Source organism: Sciurus vulgaris (genome assembly GCF_902686455.1).
Source record: "Sciurus vulgaris genome assembly, chromosome: 18".
Classification (NCBI taxonomy): domain Eukaryota; kingdom Metazoa; phylum Chordata; class Mammalia; order Rodentia; family Sciuridae; genus Sciurus; species Sciurus vulgaris.
The window spans coordinates 34,805,191-34,825,488 of record NC_136479.1 but is presented as its reverse complement, the minus strand read 5'-3'; the positions used below and the strand labels follow the sequence as shown (position 1 = coordinate 34,825,488).

The 20,298-nt window shown below is 55.7% G+C and overlaps 1 protein-coding gene across 1 annotated transcript in view; it reads right to left on the bottom strand.

Moving 5' to 3' along the window:
* Positions 1-16,845, bottom strand: part of HIP1 (huntingtin interacting protein 1) — a 177,858-nt gene extending 161,013 nt beyond the window's left edge. The window contains exon 1 of the mRNA XM_079121600.1: positions 16,653-16,845. Within this exon, the coding sequence (XP_078977726.1) occupies positions 16,653-16,772 (120 nt within the window). The 5' untranslated portion in view covers positions 16,773-16,845. The remainder of the gene's footprint in view (positions 1-16,652) is intronic.
* Between the last annotated feature and the right edge of the window lie 3,453 nt (positions 16,846-20,298).

The window sequence follows — 20,298 nt, the reverse complement described above, 5'->3', positions numbered from 1 at the left end:
TGGAATGTCAATTTGCACGTACTACTTGCTGATGTAATCAATGTAGTCATGTACCCGCTTATGTTTGAATCAGCCAATTATGTGTACCCGCGCCAAACTCCCTAACTTTTCCTATATAAACCCCTGACTACTGAGCCTCGTGGTCAACTCCTCTATCTCCTGCGTGAGATACGTGTTGGCCCGGAGCTCCGTTATTAAAGTGCCTCGTGCTTTTGCATCAAGCCGGTCTCTCGTGCTTCCTGGAGCGCGCCATCCTGAGACTCGAGTAAGGGTCTTCCTTTTGGGGGGTCCTACACCATCACCGTCACCACCAGGCCTGACCCAACCCCCAGGGCCCAGGCAGAACCACAGCCAGGAATCTCCTCCAGGCCTTTAAGACTCTTTTATTACTTGGTTTTTATTTTCCAATTTCTCGCAACAAAAGCCATTCTAAATATCTTCAAATGGCCCTCAGAATAAATGGAAATTAATTTTCCAAATTCTCAGATCAGGTTCTGGGCTGCTCTGGGACAGGGTACAAAGGAGATGACCTTGTCCTCACCCCCAACCCTATGATACTGTCATTGTCTCTCCAGGGCTTTAGAGGAAATGTTTTCCTCTTCCCACAGAAACATGATTAATGCCATCAGATCAGTTCAGCCTATTCCACCCCAAGTTATGTCTCTATCTAGGCTCCCAAAAACGGTCTGAAAGGGTCAGAGAGGACCGAGTCATTCCAGGACATGGGACACCCCGGGCTGCTCAGATTCTCCATCATATATCACTGCTAAATCACCTCTGAATTGAGCCAGGCACGGTGGCACACACCTGCAATCCCAGAAGCTCAGGAGGCTGAGGCAGGAGGATCGCAGGTTCAAAGTCAGCCTTAGCAACTTAGTGAGGCCCTAAGCAACTCAGTGACAATTAGAGACAATTCTGTCTCTAAATAAAACAGAAAAAGGGCTGGGGGTGTGGCTCGGTGGTGAAGCCCGGGGGGTTCAGCCCTCAGTACCAAAAGCCAGAGCCTCTGAACTGATCTAAGCTCCTTATGACCTTGAACGTGTTTGGCCTGTGTTTTCCTCAGGGTAAGATGTGTCCAACTCCCTGCTGGGCATGGCAGGGCATCTCTCATTTGCCTGGAGATTTAAGAAAGCCCCGGACAGCAACAGTCATCAATTCTTGTCACCTTCAGGTCCCCAGCTTCTGTTTTTTATTTATTTATTTTTTTTGTTTTAGTTGTTGATGGACCTTTATTCATTTATTCATTTACTTAGATGTGGTGCTGAGACTCAAACCCAGGGCCTCACACATGCTAGGCAAGCGCGCTGCCACTGAGCCACAGCCCAGCCCATGGTCCCTGACTTCTTAAAAGTCCCTGCCCATCTGCACTCTCACTTGACCCGAGGATGATAAATGTGACGGGGATGCCTGTCACATCAGGTGGCCATTATGCTCTGGAGAGAGACCGCGGGTCAATTAGAACAGACACCCAGAAAGCCAAGCCAGCACATGAAGACGCCAAGTTGCTCGGACAGTTAGGGAACTGCAGAAAAGGAGCCCTGGCGTCTCCAGCTCACCCCGAAACGCAGACAGGAACGCCAGATCTTGACCTTCCACAACAGAAGGTTCATAGGGCTGCAGACCACAGCTGTTAGAAGAACTAGCTGGAAGCAGGAAATGTCTGGAGAATGGGCAAGAGCAGGCTGGGAGACGGTGACCTTTTGGTAACAAGCCCACCGAGCAGGACGCCATGGCCCAGGCCTGTAACCCCAGAGGCTCGGGAGGCTGAGGCAGGAGGATTGAGAATTCAAAGCCAGACTCAGGAACTCAGCAAGGCCCTAAGCAACTCAGCAAGAGCCTGTCTCTAAATTAAACAGGAAGAAACAAAAGGGCTGGGGATGTGGCTCAGTGGCTATGTGCCTCTGGGTCGATCTCCAGTACCAAAAGCAAAGAAAAAACCGAGCCTGTAGGACCATCGACTCCTGTAATTATATACGCATTTAACTTCCATGAAAATAAAAAGTCGAACAAAAAATCAAGATCCTGCCATTAGGAACGGCCCCCCTGCATCCCTGCTCCTGCCTCTGCAGTTCCAGATGGGTCACTCTGCACCGCATCCTCCCGCTGGCCGCTCTGGGCCGGCTCTGTGCTGCAGGTCCCGCTTGAGGCCACTGATCCAGAAACGCACAGATCCCTCCCAGCACATGGTCCTCCCAAGGCGGGAATCAGGAGCAAGGGTGTGTTCTGGCCACCCGGCAGAGATGGGAGCTCCCGGAAATCCCCGGGCCCTGCGCCTACACACTCGTGAAGTCCAGTGCCAGCTCGTCTCCATGACCTTCCACTCAGGCCTAACCCGGGGGCACACCGGGCAGGCCCCGTGTGTGCGCACAGCCCACGCCTGTGCACCTACTACGCGCGGAAGACTACGCGATCCCCTAGAACTTGGATGCTGGGAGTAGAGAAGGAACAGAAGAGCTGATCATCCTGAGAGCGCACAGAGGGCACCAAGGTCAACACGCCCTGTCATCCTGTCAGCAGCCCCAGGAGACAAGCCTCTCCACGCCTGTGCTGCTCCAGGGATCTCCACCGAGCCATCTGACTCAATTCACGCCCACACTGGCTCCAGCCGACAGCCCGCCGGCTACCCATGGCAGCGCGGGTCTGGATCCAAGGCCCGGGCTCAGACTCCACCCTCCCGGGACTCGTCCGCACCCAAGAGTGAGGCTGGGGCTCCTCCGACCCGGACACGAATCTGCGGCCTTCACTCTGCGCAGGTTATTTTTCTTTTCTGACGCACGATTTCCTTTAGGAAATTGGACTAAATCAGAGACCATACCTCAGATAACGCCAGGAACCGGAGGGGCGAGCGGATCAGTGTGTGAAGCCGGTGGGAGACAACCCGGGCGGCGCCCTGGCAAGCCGCGTGCGCTTTGCCGCACTCAAGAGGGGGCTGGGGTCGTGGCCGTGGTGCAGCCGGGCGGCGGGCCAAGGCCTGGGGTCCATCCCGGGATCCCAAGGGGAAACAAGAAAGGAAAGAAAATGCCCGCTGAGGTCTGTGTGGCCAAGGGGACCAGCAGGAAGCAGCAAGGGTCTCATGGAGAAGGGACAGCCCCACAGAACCCAGTGTTCGGAGCTGAGAGCCAGGACAGCAGAGCCGCGTGAAGAGCCAGGGTTGTGGAAAGGCAGTGGACACGGCAGGGTCACTTAGGTAGTGCCCTCCATGTGGGGACTTTCCCAGAGCTGCCGACTCCCTGAGCCTCTGGGGCAACCTCATCCAGCCCCCGTAGTCCTGGAGCCCAGCAGGACAGAGAGGCACGGGCTAGAGCTTGGACCCGGACTGGTCCCTAGATGTCCGCGTGCTCAAGGCTTGGCCCAGCTGGGGGCTTTTGGAAGGTGGAGGAAACTTGAAGAGGCGGGGTCTAGGATGAGGTCTGTGTTGCTGGGGGTGAGCCCTCACAGGGGATTGTGGGACCCCAGTCTCTTCCTCTTTCTGGTCATGAGGTGAGTGGCTTTGCTTCCCCAGGTGCTCCAGCCATGAGTGCTGTGCTGTCACAGGCCCAAAGCGACAGTGCCAACTAACCAGGGGCTGGAACCTCTAAGACTGGGAGCCAAAAGAAACCTTTTCTCATTATAAATTTCTTGTATCTGTGGTATTTGTTATAGTAACGGAAAGCTGACTCACAGCATGGAGGAGCTAGGAGACCTAACTCTCAGTGCTCTGGGAGGGCCTGGCTGCTCTACAGCTAATCCCAGGAATACTGGGACATTCCAGATCCCCACCAGGGGCCTGAGTAAGTACCCAGGCCTGGGGGCACATATCCCACCTCTGCTTCCTGCCTTCAAGCTAGCTCACCTCCTGGCATGGTGGCCACTACCATCCTATCATTAGGGTTTTCCCATCTGCCTTTTGTAAACAGCACAGCACTTGATCAAAAAGAATATTTTTTTAAGGTTAAGTAGATTATATCTGATCCTCAAACTTGGAATTACACCAAAGAATTCCCCGGCCCAGCAGGAAAAAATGTTTTGAAGAGGCTGCTGAGCTGTCTTTTCAGGATAAAACTTCTGTGAACCAGTGCCAAGGATGGAAAGCCATCTTGCTTTGTGGCCCCGTAAGCACAAACGACAGCCAGGGTCCCTTCCGGTCTGAGGGTGGCCTGTGGGCATGGCCACGCGCGCGTCCTTCAGGCCTCTCACCTGGAGCACGGGTCGCCTGTCGCCCTGACGTCTTCTTCCGTCACTGTGATAAACCAGCTCTGCACTGGCAATGCTACTTATCTCACAGTTCTGGAGCGGAAGGCAGCGGGCTCTCAGAGGGCAGAGGGCAAAGGTCAGGGCATGGCGAAGCTGCCTTCCTAGCTGGACGCCCTGGGGAGGACCCATTTCCAAAGCTGGCTGCCCTCGGCCTGAGGTCCCTGAGTGCTCTGGCCCTCAGCCTGCGGCCACCCTGGATCTGGAGGCCTCTGTCCAGTCCTTGCGCGTGGGTCCCAAGTCTCAGGGGCAGCAGTGGCAGTGAGACTTCTTCCAGCCCGTGTGTGTCAGGAGTCCGTGAAACACAAATGAAACTCGTGTTCAGACTTACGTCCCATCTTCAGAAAATCTCATTAGGTATAGGCGAACGCCGTGGCGCCTGGAAGAACCCTTGGGCCTGGAGTGCTCTCGTGTTCACAGCCGGGGCAGGCTCCCTGCCTTTGAAGGCCCTGCGATCAGCCTGGGCCCACCCGGGGGAGCCAAGCTACTCCTGCTGTGCTGAGGACCTAATTCCACCCAGCGTCCCTTCTGCCACGAGACTAATGCTCACAGGTTCCAGCATTTGGGTGCAGACATGCTGGAGGTGGGACGTTATTCTACTCAACACCCCCACACACACTTCTGAGCCCCCAGGGACAGCCGCCGGCCCCCTGCGCAACACACCCCAGGAGCAGCAGCCCCTGGTTCGCTGACCCTGAGGGACCCAGCCTGCACCCAAAAGCCACCCTCTCAACATGTCCCTCCCGCCGAGTCCTCCCCTTCGCATGGGCTGGCCTCTACCCAGTCAGTGCTGCTGGACGTTCTGTCAGCTCCACGTGGGGGAGGCCTAATGTGCCAGCTCAGGGTCGGGCACCTGCCTTGCAGCGGGAACTGGGCCCAGCAGTCATTGTCACAGCAATGACCCGAGGCAGCTCATCCACCAGACGTGCACGGTGCCTGGGGTGGAGAGGCCCTGCAGAGAAGGCCGAGCTCCATGGAAGCCCAGAGACCCAGACGAACACATCGGTGCGACCACAGAGCCACTGTCACCTACGAGACGGCTTGGGCAGCCCTCATCTGAAATGCCACAGGCCAGTGCTCTAAACTGCGACCTTCTGAGCATGACCCGACCCCACAAGTGGGCGATTCTACCCTGACCTCACGTGACATCACACACAAAACACAGGGGCACTCAATATACCGCACAAAATTCCCCGGGGGCTGTGTGTGCAAAGTGCACATGAAACAGAAACGAATTTCCTGACGGGGACCCCGTCCCAGGGGTCCCACCCCCGGGAGGTCCCGCTCCGAATGTGGGAACATTGCACCCTCCGGAACCCTCCGGTCCCAAGCATGCTGAAGGAGGGACACTCGCTCTGAACAATCAGCTCCACCTGCCTGGATGCATGGGGAAGGTCCCGGAGGAGGGGCGACCTGAGACGGGGCTTCAGGAGTGAAGCGTGGCAGGCGGACACACGGACACCACCTGGCAAGCCACAGGTGGGGGCCGGCTGAGCCGGGCCAGCGTGCAGGGGCTCGGCGGGGCCTGGCGTGGGAGGAAGGGGCAGGACGCTCTGGGCCATGCCCGGGAGCTCGGGTCTCCCTGAGTGACAGCACAAGCAGATCTGTTCAACGCACAGTGACAGAGCAGCGAGCCTTCTCGAGACTCTGGCAGCCAGGGAGAGGCAGAATCTCATAGGACAAGGGGGCGGCCAGTGGACCAGGCCATCCGTAGCACCATCAGGAGAAAGGCCTGAGGAAGTCGCTGGCCACGGGGAGGCGACACCAGGACTGCGCCGGCCACACCTGGGAGTGGCAGAGGGGTGTCAGAGACACCTGGGAGAGTATCAGCTCGGATGACCAGGGAGGAGCCCGAGGGGAGGAGCCCGAGGGGAGGAGCAGGTGTGCGGCAGAAAGCTCAGGGAGACGTGCGTCCGGAGCAGCAGGAGCAGCAGAACCAGTGCGGACTGCGCTGGAGGCCCGTCCTGGAGTCACCGAGGAACCTCCCAAGCTGGGGTCGGGAGCCCCCGAGAACACCCCAGTCTGGCAGAGAGCTGGGCTCAGGCGGGAGCTTCCCAGGGTCTCCACGGTGTCCACTCGCTTTCAGGTTCGGGGTCAGCTTCTTAGGGGTCACAGTCAGTGCTGGACCAAAAGTGGCTGATGCTCATTCAGACTTTATGCAAAATATTTCATCCTTTGTTCCACGAACGCTTATCAAGTGTCGCTCGGGACAGACTCTGAGCTCCAAGCCCCACGTCAGCAGGATGACGAAGACACCCAACATGCACCCGCGGGTTGGTGCTGGGGACGGCAGCAGGGCCGGTCCATGCCACCCGCACGCCCCCACCCAGCCACGTGCCCAGCCCACCTCGAGCCGGAACCAGAGGTGGAGTCCCTGGGCTGCCTGGTCTGGCCCAGAGAGCTCGTGCCCGTGCCTCCTTCTGAAGCGAGGAAAGCGGCCGGCTGGGGCAAACCCAAGGAAGAGCCCAAGGCAAACCCGCAGGCCCCAGCCCTCTGGCCCACGTGGGAAGGGGACCACCCTCACGTGGTTCCCCACGCCTCGCCAGCCTGAGACCCCAGGACCCTGGCTCCCGATTCTCCCCGCAGCTCATGGACGCCATCCTCTGCGACTGGGGCTGACCCTCTGGAATGGGAGCCGAGGCGGATCCAGTGTCCTCCCCAGGGGCTCGGGGCTCCGTGCTCAGTGTGCTTTTGACACACTGCTCTTGGGCCCAGAGACAAACATCTCCCCGGGAGGCACCTTCCACCTGGACCGAACAGACGCCCGCGTCTGGGCTGGTGGCAGCCTCGGTGGCGGCTGGGGCGGCACGCTGAAGGACGAGTGGGATCTGGCTGTCACCTGGGAAGGCAGATGCGAGGCAACGGAAGCCAAGGCCGCAGGCTCAGCGCGGCTGATGACAGGTCCCGACTTCCCGCTGCAAGTCCCAGCAGCACCAGAGATGTAAATTAAAAGCTCCCAGGTCCAGGGCGGGAGTGCTTTCAACAGGAGGCTGTATTTGAAAGAGACCTCCAAGGAGGTCTGGAAAGATAAGAGGCAGGGTCCTAGATGCCCCGCTGGGAGGAGCTGTCTCTCTGTCTGTCTCCGTCTCTCTGTCTCTCTGTCTCTCTCTCGGTTTGGTAGGCGGCATTGAACACAGGGCACTTCAGCACTGAGCCACATCCCCAGCCCTTATTATTTTTTTTTTAAATTTTGAGACAGGGTCTCACTACGTGGCTTAGGGCCTCCCTAAATTGCTGAGGCTGGCCCCAAACTGGCATTGTAATCCTCCTGCCTCAGCCTCCCAAGTCACTGGAATTACAGGTATGCCACGGCACTTATTTTTTTCTTAACTTTTTAAAGTATGATATGAATATAAAAAAACTGCACAAAACAAAAATACAATGAATTATCATAAACTACTGCTCAGGATAATGGTCCACAGGCTGGGTCCAAAGGCTCTATCTGCCCCCACTCCCATTCCCTAACCTGCCCCGCACCCAAGAATGACTTCCTGGACTTCCATGGTGATCGCTTCCTTTTTTCTTTATAGTCTTATTATCTAAGCAACCACTTGTGAGTACTGGTTTTGTTTTGCCTGTTTTTTGAAACTAATATAATACAGGGAAGCATACAGGAGGTGTCCTTTTGTGTCTGCCTTTTCTTCACTCAATGTTGTTTCTAAGACCCATCCATCCTGCTGAATGTAACCAGAGTTTGTTCATTTTCATGAGTGCATAGTATTCCAATGACAAGTTAAGTCACAATTTAATATATCTGTGTATTGTTGGTGAACTCTTGGATTATTCCCAGGTTAGGACTATTACAGAATGATTACACATATTCTTCTATGTATCTTTTGGTGCATGGGCAACACTTACATTAGGTATGTAGGTAGCACTGTCACTGTTGAGTACGTGTGTCTTCAATCTGAGGACAAGGCTAGACTGTATCCCAAGGCACTGGCACCCCTGTACAGCCCCTCAGCAGGACATGAGCATCTCACTGCTCTGCATCCCTGCAAACACTGGGCGCGCGCTGGTTTTTGTAGTTCTTCTGTTTTTTGGGGTTTTTAACCATTTTTGTTTCAGCCATCCTGATGGCATGGAGCAGTACGTCACTGTGATCTTAATACACATTTCCTGATTACTGCAAAAGCTGCACACCTTTTCGCATGTTAGGGGCCATCTGTTTGTCCTCCTTCATGAAGTACCTCCTTTCTCATTGGGTTGTCTCAGGTTTTTCACACGTCCCAGATTTTTTTGAGACAGTCTCACGACGTTGCCCAGGCTAGTCTTGAGCTCCTGGGCTCAAGGAATCCTCCAGCATCAGCCTCCTGAGTGGCAGGGACTTCAAGCATGTACCACTGTGCCCAAGTGAATATAGATCTTGTGACAGTTGTATGTGTTACAAAAATATCTTCCAGGAGGGATCTTAAACGTCCAAGGAAGTCAATTGAAAAAGACTGAGAAAAACCCCATTTCTAAGTTACCAGCCACAGACCAGGCTTCAGCAAGAAAAGCAGAACGTGCCAACCAGTGTCAACCTCAGTTCTGCCCCTCCTGAGTGCTCTTAGGCAAGCCACTTAACCTCTCTGAGCCACGCTGTCCATACTTGAAAACTGACACAGCAGTGGACTGCAGTTGTACCGTGGCTTAAGCAAGGTCATGTGTAAACACGCTTTACCACAGACAGGCTTAGCCGCTGTTAGGTCAGAGGCAAACTGGCTTCCTGAACGGAGCAGACGGGCTTTCTGGGCTGTCTCAAGACAGTGTTAGTGGAGGCAGCAGCAGCCATCGTCCCAATCCAAGAAATACGCCAGTCTCCCTTTTGCTGTCTGAGCCATGGGCCCCTTAAATCCTGGTCCCTCTCCCCTCACCACGTCAGACCGTGCTGCCCAGGGCCGGGAACGGGCCCCTCCCTGCCTGCCCAGGCAGGAAAACAGGAAGCAGCCTCCACCCGCCGGGAGGTGGAGTGGGCATCTCTCCAGGCCACCAGGCTTCTGGATGCAGCAGCAGACTGGCCACTGGCCCACGGCACTACCGCACCGGGTTACGCCCCTGCCACGCCCAGGTGGCCTCCACCCTGGGTCCTGAGGGCTGGAATAACGGGCCACTGCATGGGGCGCACACTCGGTCCCATAGGCGCCTTGCAGACAGGCCAGGCCAGGGACCTTCCACTGCCCACCCAGACAGGGAATCTGCTCCCCAAGGCCCCACGCACAGTGCCTGGGCCTTCTGAAGGTGCTTCTGAGAGCTGAGGCCCTGACACCCGTTCCACATCCCGACACCCCTCTTCAGAGAGCCCTGGGAGCTGGTGGAAACGCAGGTCCCCACGTCGCGGGGCTGAAGGCAGCTCGTGGGAGGGCTGGAAGGACCTTCCAAGATCTCTCCCAGCCGCTCGTTTGGCAGCCCGAAGTCCAGCAGCACAGACCGCCTCTCTGGGGGCACTAGGACCACAGCCTCTGTGGTTGTCGTCCCAAATGCTCAGGACCAGGATCCTGATTCTGAATCTGGTGGGGGGGGGGTGGAATATGGGGGGGTGGGACTCAAATCTACATGTGAAACTTAGTTATGGTCCATGCGTGCCTTACACACTGGCCTGAAGGTAGCTTTGCACAATATTTTAGATCATTTGGGGCATTAAAAAGGCTTCAGGTGTGGAAGTTTCCACCGTAGCATCATATCGGCCCCCGAGAAGGCTGGGATTGGGGAGCACTTCAGATCAGATTAGGGATGCTTGGCTAGTCTTTGTCCCCAGCCTAACATCCCCACCCGCTGTTGCCGGTCAGCAACATCCGGGACCCGGACAAGAGGTCAGCCCCTCTCCCTCCCTGGCAGTACTTCTGGCGTAGAAAGGGCTGCCTCATCAGAAGGAAGCCTGGCAGGGCAAAGCCACCTTTCGGGCACACTGGAAGGGTTCCAGCGTCACCAAGACGCAGCTGACCCACTGTGAGCCCTCGCTCTGCTTCCAGACGCCAGAGGCGCTGTCCTGTGTGGCCGCCAGCCTAGCTCAGGGGCTCCCCGGGCACAGGGCGGGCCTGTCATTGGAGACATCAAAGGAGACAGGGAGAGAGTCTCAAAGTGAGCAAAGGAGAAGTGGAAGGCCTGAGCGCTGCCCGCTAGCCTGCTTTGGTTTTGGGGTTTTTCTTCCCTTCTTCTTCTTCTTTTTAAGACGGGGTCTCCCTCTGTTGCCAGGTGACCCGAGCGCCTGGGCTCAAGCGCTCCTCCTGCCTCGGCGTCCTGCGTACTGGGACGCAGGTGTGCACCGCCCCCCAGCTTCTCCAGCTCCGGGTGAACAGGCACGGGGCCTGTCTCCACTGCACACGAGGCCCAGAGCCTGCCATGTGGGCACAAATGAGGTGACATCACACTGCAGCAAAGGCCCCAGCTCACCTGGATATGGGATCTGGCTACAACCGGACTGCAGGCGCTGTCCACGTAAATTAAGGCTGGAGGAGGACGGGGACCTAGGACCCCAAAGGAGACCCAGGCAGCGTCTCAGGAAGCAAAAGTTCTTGAAAAAAGGAGCTTTAGGTGCTGCACTGGGCTCTCGGATGACCCACCCGCGCAGGCCATATGGGGGACGTGGAGGATGGATGACGACGTGGGCTGGCCCGGCGAGGGCAAAGGAGCAGTGGACAGATCTCGTCCCAGCCCACAGAGCTCAGCTGCCCCAGGGCAGGAGGAAGGGGACTGACACCAGCGAGATGATGGGAGCAGCAGGCAGCGGGGCAGGGCAGGTGGGATGGGGCGCAAGGACTCAGGGAGGTGTGAGGCGGCAGGGATCTGGAGGCAGAGGTGGGAGGCGGCTTGTGTGGAGGTGAGAACAGAAACCAGCAGAGAGGGGCAAGGGCAGAGGAAGCGGAGGCGGCGAAAGAGAAGCTGGGCGAGGACAGCCGGCCAGGGGTTCCGGCTCCAGGCAGAGGACGGAGGAGGAAAGCACAGGCTGAGCAGCCCAATCTGAAAACTCTAGATCCAAAATGCTCCCAACTCCAGGACTTTCTGACCCCTCCCCAGGACGCTCGTTACGCATATGCAAATAGTCCCCAATCCCAAACACAACACAAAACAAAACTCCAAAATGTCAGACTCTTCTGGTCCCAAGCATTTCAGGTGAGGGAGCCTCAGCAGGTGCGATTCGTGGATTCATTGCAAAGACCGGAAAGTCTGGGTCCCGAATGGCCTGTGCCACTGGCACACGGACATCCCTGCTGGCACTGTCCTTGCCAGGGGTAGGAGAACCAGAGGAGGACGAGACCACGGCCGAAGCTGGAGCGAGGAGGGGACAGAGAAGAGCACCCCCAGTGGGAGAAGCCACCTCTGATGGTTCAGCAAGTGGGCTAGGGGCTCACCGCCGGCTCTCCCAGAAGAAGGGCCTCAGGCCTCGGGGAACGCGAGCGCCTCACATGCCAGGTCAACAAGCCCACCGGAAGGAAGGCGCTCCAGCCAGGGCTCAGCGAGCTACACAGCGTGGCTCTGGGCGTTTGCACCAACGGGGAGCAGACCTAAGATAACGGTTCCTACCCACAGAAAGCAGGCCCGGGCCATCTTGGTTTCCTGGACAGACTGAGCCATCCCAGGGCCCACAGGGTTCCAGGACCACAGATCATCAGGCCCAGCGGTCCCCTTCCTGGATGTACAGGAGACCTACGTGGACTTCACGAATGGCCAGTGATTGCCCCAGACCTACTGCAACAGAGTCCCTGAAACACAGGATTTATTCTGAAGAACTTTCACGATGTTTCTAAGGTGCAGCCAGGGTTGAGAAGCACTGATTCTTCTAGACGTAGCCTAAAATTTTGCAGCTGGTGAATCTAAAGTGTGTATTCACTGAAGATCAAGAGCAAGATGGCAGAAATGCCTCCATCGTAAACATGAAGAAAAAGACTTTGCCATCTGATTATCTGATTTTTTTTTTTTTTTTTTTTTTTTTTTTAATGGGATCTCACTCTCTTGCCCGTGCTGGCCTCAAACTCCTGGGCTCAAGTGATCCTCTTGCCTTAGCCTACCAAGTAGCTGGGACTATAGATGTATGCCGCCATGCCCAACTGCCATCTGACTTTGAGGCCCCGACTTCTCTGTTCACTTGCTGTGTGACCTCGGACAAGTCACTTCACTTCTCCATACCTGAGCTATAAAGATAAGTAACAATAATACAAAGAATATAAACCTGAGCTACTAAAGGGAATAATGGATCAAAATTGCATGGCATGTTCCCTGTACCTAGCAGGCCTTCAGGAAATATTTGCTTCTCTCTCTTTTTGAGAATCCAAGTCTCCTAGTTTCCTGGTACATGATGCACCGAGACCCTTTGCTCTGTGGTACGCTCCACCCAGAGACTGAGACTCTCAAAGGTTCTATGTTCTCACGGCCCTGGCCCCGGCCTTGGCCTGTCTTCTGATCCCAGTTCCCTGCCATGGAGTGGTGTGCACGTCCTGCAGGCTCTGGCTAATGCATAGGCTCTGAGTCTGTGGGTCAGGGTGGACTCATGGTCCTGCCTTGTTCTCAAACCCTGCAGGGAAACCGATGCTCTGGCTCCTGGGGTCCTCTGACTACACGGGTGCCCACCATGGCCAGCCCACCTCCCCATGGACTCACGGCTGCTCTAGAACTGGTCTCTACACCTTATTCATCTCTGTGTTCCCGCTACGGTCTGTGCTCCTACATGAACGCTGGAAGAATAAAAAACCTAAGTGGAAGCCATTTTCTGGCTAAGTAAACACGGTCAGGAAGCCCTCCTGGCAGACCTGAGGGTAGTGTGGCAGGACGGGCTGTGACTTGGAGCCTCCAGCAAGTCCTGGCCTTGAATCCCTGCCCTTTTGCTCACAATAGGATGACCTGAGCAAGGTGCCAAACCCTGAGTCACAACAGCCTCATCCATAAAATGACAATGACCGTACCCAGCCATCATGCTGCCCCGGTGATGGCTAGAAACAAGCTTTCTAAACTGGAACGTGCTCCTGGGAGGAGGGATTGCCACAGCAGTTTTCTGAAAGGCACCACCTTCTTCTCACCTCCCTACCACCTGAAGGAGGTCTGTGACGTGAGAGGGGTGGCTGGCCAGGACAGGACCGTACAAACTAAACCAATGGGGGGCCGGTGGTCACCCAATCTGGAAGGGAGTGGCCACATGAAGTTCAAGGATGGTGCAAGAGGGTTGAAGATGGGACGCTTTCTGGAAGAGGTCAGGCAGGAGGACAGGGGTCGCAACACAGGAAGTCAAAGGAGTCGGGGTCCACTGACGGACGGCAGGGCTCCTCATGGAGCCTGTGGGGACAAGGCCAGACCAGGAGGGAACCTGGGGTCATCAGGGGAAAATGGCAACTAGTCCCGATGTCTGCTGGGGCCCAGGGCTCCCTGCAGGTGCTGACCAGGCACTGATTTCCTCCCTGGACACAGCCGGTGGCCCACTTCCCAAAAGCCTCGCACACCTGAGATGCAGGTAAACACCAGGGCAGGACAGACGTCACTGCAGGCCACAGAGACCCATGACAACTGCACAGGGTCCTGAGACCGGCCACCTTGTCCCTCCCTCCACCGCGCCGCCCTTGGGTCTCAGTCAGGAAGTCTCCCTGCCCCAGCTGCTTCTTCCTGCCCTCCCCTTTCTGGAATGCTCCATGGCTCCTCTGGCCGGGCGGGTGCCAACTCATGCAGAAAGGTGGCTGAAGTCCTGGCGAGGGTACGCCTTCTCCCACACGTGCCTTCTCCCCCTGTGCTGGGATTGCTGCCCGGTTACCTGTCCCTCCTCAGAGCTGACCATCGCAGCCGGCACAGTGAGGTGCACTTTCTCTCTCATGTCTCACCTCCCCGGGTAGATTATAATCATCACTGAAATTATGCTCCACAGTTTGCAAAATGCCTTCCTGCATATTACTTAATGTAATCCCCACCCTAAGCCCACAAGGTAAATATTGTTATTATTTTTTTAACCACAAGGATACTGAGGCTTAGGAAGGCGAGACGACGTGCCTGAGGTCCCATAGCCCACCCATCACACATGCCCCATGTCTTCCAGCGCCAAGGCCAACGATGTGCCCCATGCTGAGGCAGCCATTCAAGGTTAGGACTCCTGCCAGCTGTGTGACCTCTGGCAAGTTACTTAACCTCTCTCTGCTTCAATTTCCGCAGAGCAAAACTGTGATGGATACCCACCTTGCAGGTTCTTGTCAAGATTAAAGAAAGGAATACGATAAAGTACTGTATTTGGAATGGTGCCAAAACTAATAATTAGTTACAATTATTGTTAGACCTTGAATGATTCTCTTGGTCTCTTAGCTCATTAAAATTTTTTCGAATTCACTTAGGTATCTCGTAATATATTTGAAAGGTAGCCATTAAAAAAATAAATTTTCACAGATTGAGTAATGCTAGGTTTTAGGACTGTTCTCTTTTCCTCTCCTAGTCCCCTAAAGAGTTTGGAACACAAAAATCTTCCTACTCCAGTGTATACCTCACTCTCTCACACACACACACACACACACACACACACTCGTGCACACAGTCAAATCTCAACAATTACAAGTGTCCCACAGAATGTAAAATACCAGAAAACACTGACCTACACTCGCCTTGTTGGGCTGTCCCTGGATAGCTAGGGGACATGTCAGTCATGGATGGAAATTTCACAAACCTACTTTCTATCACTATAATGGGTCAATCTCTTATGTGTTATTTCTCTATTGCTCCAGTTTTAACTTATCTGAGATTCTAGAAGAAACGTACTGTTATAAAATAACATCTATTTTTTTTCCTCTTTCAAATTAAAAGAGAGAGAGAGAGAGAGAGAGAGAGAAAGAAAGAAAGAAAGAAAGAAAGAAAGAAAGAAAGAAAGAAAGAGGAAAAGAAAAAAAAAACCCAGGCATGGTGACACACACCTATAATCCCAGGCACTCGGGAGGCTGAGGCAGGGGGATGACAAGTTTGAGCCAGCCTCAGCAACTTAGTGAGACCCTCAGCAACTTAGCAAGACCTTGTTTCAAAACAAAAAATAAAAAGATCTGGTGATGTAGCTCCGTAGCACAGCATCCCAGTACCCAAAAAATAAAAATAAAAAAAGAATATGCATACTGTTTCCTGGAGGAAGAAGCCTCACGTGACCAGGTAGCTAGTCAATGCCCAAGGTCAACAGAAAACTTCCTTTTTCTCAGGAGTGCAGTTCCTAAATTCAGAGAACAAGTCCCAAACTCAGGAGGACCCTGGAAGGCAGAGTGGATGACCATCTTTCTCTCCCTGCCTGGGTTAGGATAACCCTACTTAGTGCACACCCTTCAGGCTGTGTTTAGGGCTAGAGGTTTCAAGATTAAGAGGAGGATGAAGTCCCCTGGGGTAAAAAGCTTTATTCTTTGGAAGATTCCAATTACAGAACACTCAGTCAGGCCCTCGTTATTTTTTCTATCTTTTCTACTTGCAGATCACGGTGGGGGAACCAGCTTTTTGCAGTGGGAGACCAACTGGATCTTCAAAGATTCCTCTCTGAGAGCAAGAGAACAAATCTGCCCATACAGCTTTGGCACTGGGATTCAAAGAAGCGTTGTTCTCTCCGCAGTGGATTTCACATACAAATGAACCGATGAATACTATAAACGTGTTAGCTTTATTCAATCCGATCGATACAGTGCGCATTAAAACTCGGAGGTAAAAATGGATCGTGGCTTTTTGTTGACACTGGGAATTTTGGCGCCCAGCCCTGGTTAGGGCAGACAAATAGGACGGTCTGCCTGTAAAGCTGTCAGGCGCATCTTGGGGGCGGGGTGGGGGCTGGATCCCAAACCCCAAGTCGGGAACCTGGGCAGCATAGGGCCGCCCACCCCGACGAGCAGCCAAGCGCCCAGGCCCGGCCGGAATGCCCGCCCCTCGGCCCCCGGTCACTTTCCAGCCTCGGCCACTTGGCCACTTCGCATTTCCTACATTCTTCTCACTGCGCAGACCCCTTCGGCCCGGCCTGGGAGGCCGACAGCTGCGGCTGGCGAGAGCCAAGCAGGAGGCTCCAAGGAAGGGGTGCTGAGGGGCGCGGGAGAAGTCGGTGCACCCGAGAGGCTCGGGAGGGGATCAGGGTCCCCACGCCCCCGTCCCCGGCCGGCGCCCCACACTCTCGAACGCAGGTCCCCGAGGCGCTGCCCTGCCCAGGGGACCCTCCGTCGGCCCCTTCTCGGGGCTCCCCCGCCTCCCGCGCCCCCTGCCCTGTGCTGGCCCGTCGGCGGACCGCGGCCGCGCGGCTCCTGCGGCTCCTCGGAGCCCGCCCTGCGCCCGGCGCCCGGCGCCCAGGCCAGCGGGGATGCCGGTCCCCACCCCCCGGACCGCCCAGGTCTGCACGCAGCTCGCCCCCTCCCGGGCCCCTGGCGCGGTCCTCTGCCGGCCTGCAAGACCCCAGCTCCCTCCAGAGCCCCTCTCGGACCCTGCGGCTCCCGGCTGTCCCAGCGATGCCCCGAGTCCCCGGTCCTCACCTGAGTCCGCTCGAAGCTCTCGCGCTCCGCCGCCTCCAGCCCCGTGCCCACACCGCGCCGGCTCAGCACCTTGGGCAGCGGGTTGGGCACCTGCTTCATGGAGCTAGCCATCCGATCCATGTCGCCGCGCGGAGCCGAGTCAGGGGCCCTCGGCCGCCCCGGGATCCCCGCGGCGCCGCCCGCCCCGCCCTACCCGCGGGGATCCGGCGCTAACGGGACGGCTCCCGCCTCCCACTGGCTGGGAGCGCCGTCCGTCTGCGCGAAGCCCCGCCCCCCAGAGAGGCTTCCCCCGCCCGCCCCCGCCTCCGGAGTCGCTCGCCTCGCACCGCCCGGCTGCCCCTGGGGACCGCAGGCGCGCCGTGATTGGCCCGGAAGCCCGTCCGTCACCAGGTCCCGCCGCGGGGCGGGGCCCGGGTGGGCTGCCCTGACCTGCCCCGGCTCGCCCCGCCTCGGCGCCCGGCGCGCGCCTCCCCTCCCCCCTGGCCGCGCCCGCTCCCTGGCGCGCTGCGGTCCCCAGCCGCGCCGCTCTCGCTCCCGCCGCGCTGCCCCCGAGGTCCGGCGGCGGGGGCGGGCGCAGCCCCTGGGAGCCGGGCCTCCGGGGCATCTCGGCCGCCTGGGCGCAGTGTTTACTCCCTTCCGGCCTGGGACGCCGAGCGCGGGAAGGACCGGCTGCGCGGCCCGGAGGCGCCGCGCCGGGTGGCCCCGCGTCCGCGCCCGCCGGGGCCCAGCCGCGCTCCCACTCCACTGCCTCCCGCATCCTGACCCTGCGGGCCCCTCTGCGGTGACCGCAAGGCCGCGGTCCCGGGGCGCTTGGGCTGCGTGCGCGGGAACTTCCCGGCACCTCCTCCCACACCCCCATCGTCCGGACCGCCCGCAGCGTATTTGTTGGTAGAAGCCCTGTGGACACTGCGTCCACACCACCGAGGGCCACCCCTCGCGGCCTGCGCGGACGTCAGCTAGGGTACCGACTGGGAGAGAGTGCGCTCCTCAGTGGAGATGCTGAGCAAAGTTACACGTGTTCCGTCCAAGGCCAGTTTGGGTGTGACCAAAAATAAATAAATAAATAAATCTTTGAAGCGCAAAGGAATGCAAGACACCTCTCAGCAAAAACGATTTGCAAAAATTTAGTGGTGCGAGCGTATTATATACCTACTACTTGCTTGCTTGCTTCATGGTGCTGGGGATTGAACCCACGGCCTCGCGCATGCTGGGCGACAATTTTTTTAAAATTAAGGCTTTTCAATAAAAATCCACATTTCGGGGCTGTGTGGCTGAATGATAGAGCTCTTGCGTAGCATGCACGAAACCCTGGGGTCGATCCCGCGGCACCAGACACACGCACCAGCACGCAGAAAAATGGCATTCCATAGACGAGGGAAGGAGCGAATGGGCATTTGCAGAAAAGAGGGAGCCGCTGAATTGTTTTGCTCGGAGATACGCTTTGAGGTGCTGGCATTGGTGGGATTGGATTATATGAACAGGACCGAAAACAGGAAATCAAGACAGAGACTCCAGCAGTAGGTGAGACAATAAAGGGCCTAGAAGAGAAGAGAAAGTTCTTTCGCTTGAGAAGTTAGGTGAACACGGCTTGGGAAGAGGGGAGGGGGGGAGGTGGTTTCCTCCGGGCTGCCTTCAGGTGTCAAGGAGGGAGGCCCGCTCACATTTATGTAAATGGCAGGAAGTCGGAGTAACCTCCCCAAGGGTTCCTCTGGAGAGAGACTCCATGTCACCTAGTTTTCCAGCTTTCATGTCTAGAAAGACATGGGTGACTTTTTAACTGAGAAGGGGAGTCTGGAGGCTGGTTTGGGAAGAGAAAACTTTTATTTTAGAGCAATATCCTCATAGTTAATGGCCAATGTGCAGGTGGATGGATGGAAGCAGAAGGACCCAGGAAGAATGGGAGAAATCAGAACTCCCAACCAAGCAGGAGGGGAGGTGTACTGTAAATTGCACTCTATTGGAAGATAATATGCGGGTGTGGTGTTTAGGGGCTGTGAACGTGTGTCCCTCAGAGTTGTAGCAGGAAAGGCGTTCACACTCAGAGGGCTCACGAGTTTAAAAAGGAGCACTATGGAAAGGTGACCTGGGCTGAAGGAATCTGCCAGGTAAGGTAAATTCCTGGGAATGCTGCAATAGAGGGAACGAACATCTGTACCCCAAAGGGGACAGGGAGAAGAGGGAGCTGTCCTAGAACCAGCTGGGGACTCAAGTCAGAGAAGACCTTAGGTAGAAAGCCAGTCACTGGGAACAGTTGTCTGGCCTGGTTGTTTTGGGATGAACCCCCAGTCTCTCCCCTTGATTTCCTGCTAGTGCCTCCCATTGGCCAGACGGAGCAGGAAGTCAAGGGCAAGAGTGTTGCAACCCGTGTTACTCCACACTCGTACCCTCTCAAGGGGCAGCGTGGAAAGCTGGTCCTGCAGTGCAGAGGTCCCTGCGCAGGGGAGCATCCAGAAGGAAGGACAACAGGGAAACAGACGAGGTCCCTCTGAACTCCAGATACCCATTCGAATCCTGCTCTCTCCTCGTGCTCTGGACTCAGATAAAGAGTGATTTATGACTCTTTGCCCAGATTTTATGGCATCAATAAACACCGGCCCTTTAAACAGGGATTAAGGGATCAGCCTAGTTCTTATTAGAATAAACCAGAGCAGGAATCAGGAATTTGTGGTTTGGAGGCACCCCACCGGGAAAACTCAAGCCAGCTACCTCCTCTGTGAAACTCAGCAAGTTCAAAAAAAGGATCTCCCACCTGCCAAGGATGAAGAGAAACGCCCCCCCCCCCCCCAAGGTATCTGCTGGCTGCCCTTGGCTCCTACTTTCAATCCTGGCAACGTGGGAACTACTTATCTCAGGCCTTCCAGGGATTCCCTGTTTTGGGACACAAATTCCTAATCTCTTCCAGCACTTTTTTCTAATCATGGGTGAAATGTGTCCCATCCCACATCTAGGTTGTTACTGTTCAGCATCTGGCTAAAGGAGGATATATAAGCCAGTCACACTGTTCCTATAGGTTCCTGGAGGTCAAGTGTACTTTTTAACAAGTTTCATGAGTTGTGGTTGAAGACATTAGACTGCAATTTATTCAAAGCATACAATCCGATGAGTTTTGACACATAGTATGTATATGCACATGCATGGAACTGTCACCATCAAGATAACAAACGTGCTCATCACCCCCAGAGGTCTCCTGCTGCTCCTCTGTAATTCATCTCTGTGTCTCCCAGGCAACTGCAACTCCCAGGCAGATCTGCTTTCTGCCACTGTAGATTAGTTTGCATTTTGCAGAATTTTGCTTTTCTTTACTTTTCAGCTAGGGGTCTGAACTCAGGTTCTCATGCATGCTAAGTAAGCACTATACCACCGAACTCCATTTCTGCTCTGCCCCATAGAATCCTACATGATGTGTTCTTTTTTGTCTGACTTTTTTTCATTAAGAATATTTTTTTCTAGGAATCAAACCCAGAGCCTCACACATGCCTAGCAAGGACTCTACCACTGAGCTACACCCCTAGTCCCTGGGGAATTCTTTTGAAATTCATCTGTGCAGTCACATGTAGCCATATTGCATTCCTTTTAATGACTGAGTAGTATTCTAGTGCAGGAAAATTCCACAATTTATTTATTAACCTAGAGGATCTATTTTGTT